Here is a 4,106-nt window from a genome sequence, read left to right on the forward strand (position 1 = left end):
CCAGAGAGATAGTGGTTGTAAAGTTGGACTTTAAAAAAATCTAGAAGAGGCTAGAAAGGGATCTAGAAATAATAATCGAAGGGAAAATTTAAGTATACAATCAAGAAAAAGCGCAACTAACCTAACAAATTTCTGATCAGAACATCTCAAAATGACAGGAATCGTACCAAACCCGAAGGGGCACTTGGCTGGAGGCATCCACAGATGAATTCTAAAGCAAGAATTCCACATTGTCGGAAGCGAGGAACAAAAAGACTTAAGGATTTTCCTCAACGAACCTTCTTTCTGATTGGATTAAAGCCATGGGGGGGGNCCTTTGTTTCTACAGTAGCTTTGAGTTTATAGATCTTGGAATGACTGTATTCCACTGAAGACATCTCAGTAACAGGAAGCTTCATTTTAGCAATCCCATGTGCAAATATTAATAAAAATATATATAAAATAATGCAATTCATCTCTTGCCATCACCCCGGCAATCATAACATTTGTGAGAACTGTTTTGCTTGAAAAGGGTTAAGCTGTAAGTTTTGCTTGAAGCTCCATCTCTGCAGCGCGTTTGAGTGCAACATCCACTAGAAGCTGAAATCCACTAAAATCCTGGTTGAGGTCTGGTGGAGTAGGGGGAGGAGTGTTGAAAAGACCACTTTGTGTATTTGTACTTGGTCCAGATTTACATGTGTCCTCTGGATACATAAGGGAGGTGTCTGTAAAGTTGCTGGCTGCTATCTGCTGTAGATCTGTGTTTTGTCCTACACCAACTGGCTGGCAGAGAGAGAAAGGCACATCTTTCAATGCAGTCACAGTGGTATGACAGATCACTGATGGGCGAACCAAAACTGATCCTGGAGAAGACTTAGGGGACAGTGGCCTCCCTAGGGCTGGGTTTGGTCCAGCTGTACAGGAATGAAAAGGGCTTTCCTCTGGAGCTGGCATGAAGTTTTTGATGCCCATTGCTGACTCCACAGAGCTTGCTTCAGAAATCTTGGCCCCACGGCGCGAAATTGTGAACTGATTTGGATCCTTGCCATCCTTTCTCAGCATGTCCGGGAGGAGCCTGCGGCGGGCGTTGATGAACCAGTTGCAGACCTGAAATCAGATGGGTATGCTTTAACACTCAGCAACAGGTTCTGAGGACCTTCCACAAATGCCTAATGGATCTCTCTCTGCATTAAAGAAGGCATGAAAGTGCTTAAAGGAATTTACAGTTATTTCAAGGTTGTTTCTGGGCCGGCCGTGTGGCTCAGTTGGTTAAGAGCTCACACTCAAGAGTGTGAGCTCTGAGCAACAGCATCACCAGTTCGATTCCCAGCCCGAGCTGAGCTGCCGCTGACCTGCCAACAGGTGGCAGGATGACTCAGCTTAAAAAAAAAAAAAAATCAAGGTATTTGTGCCCAGCCAAGAAAAAGAGCTGCTCCCTGTCATAAACCTCCTCTTCTAATATAAATTCCCTTTTATTGTCTCATCATCCTTCAACCTTTTCAGGAGGAAGAAAAAGGTATCAATTCTCAAAAATGATTCCAGAGAGGGAAGTTTACCTTTTGACTCTCCCCCATATTAATCGATTAACTACAGTCCCAGCATTTTAAAGTTAATCAGCTACAGGAGAACCTCTCCTGTATGAAAAAGGCCACTCCTCCCAGTTACTGATTTTTCCCAGTTCGAATGACTGTGTCAATAGACATAACATGAGTTACCTCACTGAAGTCTGTCCTTGTTTAAATATCAAACCAGTTTCCTGGGTAATAGAGTAAGATTTAACCTCCTTTTTATGCTTGTTGCATAAAAGAAGGCTCTTTTAGGCATTAAAAGAAATGTTATTTGACAGATGACTGTCAAGTGTTTCTGTTTCTCTAAATAGCCAGTTATCAACTTTCAGCACTAGAAAGTTTATAAGAAAAAGATTCTTCTTCTTCTTCTTCTTCTTCTTTTGAGTGGGGAGGCTTTAATAACTTGACATACAGGAATGCTATAAAATGAGTTTGAAAAAAAAAAGAAACCTGTGTGCGCATACACCCAATGTTCTTTTTCCTTACCTGTAGTGTAGACAGGTGTGTTTGTTGGGACAGTAATGCTTTTTCTTGCTCTGAGGGGTAGGCATTGTATCGGTGCTCATATAGCCAATCACGGAGAATCTGAACAGATTCCTTGGGCAGGTTGCCCCTTCGCCTTCTCTTGCCTGACCCAGCAGAAGAGGAAAGGTCCAAGGGGATGTCCATGCTGTCGTCATCCTCAGTCTCACTGCCGGACGCTGCAACAACACCTAGAAAAGGACAAAGGCCAGCCGTCAACCACTTTTATCAGCAGAGCACCTACTGCAAAACTCATCTCTTTGGACCATTCAGGGTAAACATGTTTTCTCAACTACTGAGAGCAAGGCAGGACCAGTGTTTTCTGTCCTGAAATACCAGAGCATGTGTGAAGTCTGAAGAGTAATTTGACTAGCAGCACATTCTAGATTCTCAACCAACTGTCAGATGCCCTTTCATACACACTTTCCTATTGGATTTAACTTCTCACATTCCTTTGGAATGATGCTCAGAAAAGTCCTTCATCTCATCAAACAGAGGAGACAAAGCTGCACCCAAAGTGAATATAGCTTGCCACATGTGAATCCGGAAAGGGGCTACAGCAGAAGGAATGTGTCTTAACAACCTTCTCTTTGAGACCATTGCTCTCTAGGATAAAATGAGTATCCTAATGTACACTTTAAATGCTATTATTCCTCCTTCCACTGTAAGTTTGAAATAAAAGGGAAGACTCATACATATTTTTCACAGGTATAAGGAGGGAAAATGACAAACTTAACACAGTATTCTAAAGATAAATGTCAAAAATTTCTGCCAATTCCATGGTCATTTTTTTTTCATGACCACTTACATTTATTGAAAACTCAACATCTACTTTTAATGGCTAGTACTAGTTTCTTTACTAAACACAAACAACCACTGTAGTTTTCAGTGTCATTACACAAAAATATTTTTCTATTAGTACTTTATAAGAAGTCAAAGATGCCTAATACTGAGTAAAATTTTAAATTTCCACGAACTTCAACTGCCAGATTAATCTGAATTTAGAATGCTACATATCAATAAGCAGAGCTCAGCCTTAAATTATTACATGACAAAGAAACCTGAATATGCAACTCCCAAAGAAAACTCTCTTTTGTCCGTTAAGTACTTTAATCCTACCAGAAATTTTAAGAATTCACAAGCCATAGAGAATATTTAAATTACACATTGACTGGGTTCAACAAAAATTCAGACCTGGCCCTTTTAGACATAATTTTGAACTTTAAAATATTTAAATAATAAACACTATTAACTCTCCTCCATTTCAAAACTATCGATACAATGGGAAACTCAGTGACTACAGAAATGCATTCTCTTTTTTTGAAGACAATCTAACATTTTAAAAATATAAATGAATTATAAACTATAGCATGCTTGAAAATACCAGTATTTCTATATAAAGGATATTAATTAAAGTAATATGAAATTTAAAGGTATGCATTCTTAACTTTGTTATCACAACTTTAAATGAGTGGTTTGCCTTGATAGCAAATAAAAACAGAATATTCCTTAGTGCTAAACCATTCAATGTACTTTAGGATTATTTTTAAGCCATCCTTTTTAAAGCCTTTTAACACAATGAAACTCAAAAAGCTACTCATTTAAAGATTTTTTTTTGATGAGATATCTCCCCAGTTAATTGAGTCTGACTTTACTTGGAGACACATTTTTAATTTTGGACTGCAGGGGGCAGAAGGTACTGGAAGGAGTGTCCACAGAAAAGGCAGAACTTTTGGAAGACAAAGTAAAGCAAGTTCTAACAAAAGAGTAAGATGATCTTGCAAATTCACTTTAGCTCAAGGCTCAATAAACAGCCATCAATAAACCGTACAAGAATCCTAAATTTTAACCCCCGGGTATCTGACGTTTCCCTTCCCAGAAGCCTTTATTGAACTGCTAAGAAAAAAAAACCCCAGAAAAAAAAACAAAACCCAAACACCATTTAAAACTGAAACTGCTTTCACTATTAAGATGAGAAAAAATTTAAACTTATTTTGAAATTTGGGTGACAAGCTATTCATAAAAAAAAAATAATAA

At 38.6% G+C, this 4,106-nt stretch overlaps 1 protein-coding gene across 5 annotated transcripts in view; it reads right to left on the bottom strand.

Annotated features, from left to right (window-relative positions):
- Positions 1-315: 315 nt before the first annotated feature.
- TGIF1 (TGFB induced factor homeobox 1) overlaps positions 316-4,106 on the bottom strand; it is a 7,600-nt gene continuing 3,809 nt past the window's right edge. For all 5 annotated transcript variants that reach the window (XM_019665095.1, XM_019665094.1, XM_019665099.1 and 2 more), the window contains exons 2-3: positions 2,034-2,260; positions 316-1,086 (exon numbers count right to left, since the gene is read on the bottom strand). In XM_019665095.1, coding sequence (XP_019520640.1) covers positions 514-1,086; positions 2,034-2,260 — 800 coding nt within the window. In that variant the 3' untranslated portion in view covers positions 316-513. The remainder of the gene's footprint in view (positions 1,087-2,033; positions 2,261-4,106) is intronic.

The sequence above is a fragment of the Hipposideros armiger genome, unplaced genomic scaffold, assembly GCF_001890085.2.
Source record: "Hipposideros armiger isolate ML-2016 unplaced genomic scaffold, ASM189008v1 scaffold_433, whole genome shotgun sequence".
Taxonomy (NCBI): domain Eukaryota; kingdom Metazoa; phylum Chordata; class Mammalia; order Chiroptera; family Hipposideridae; genus Hipposideros; species Hipposideros armiger.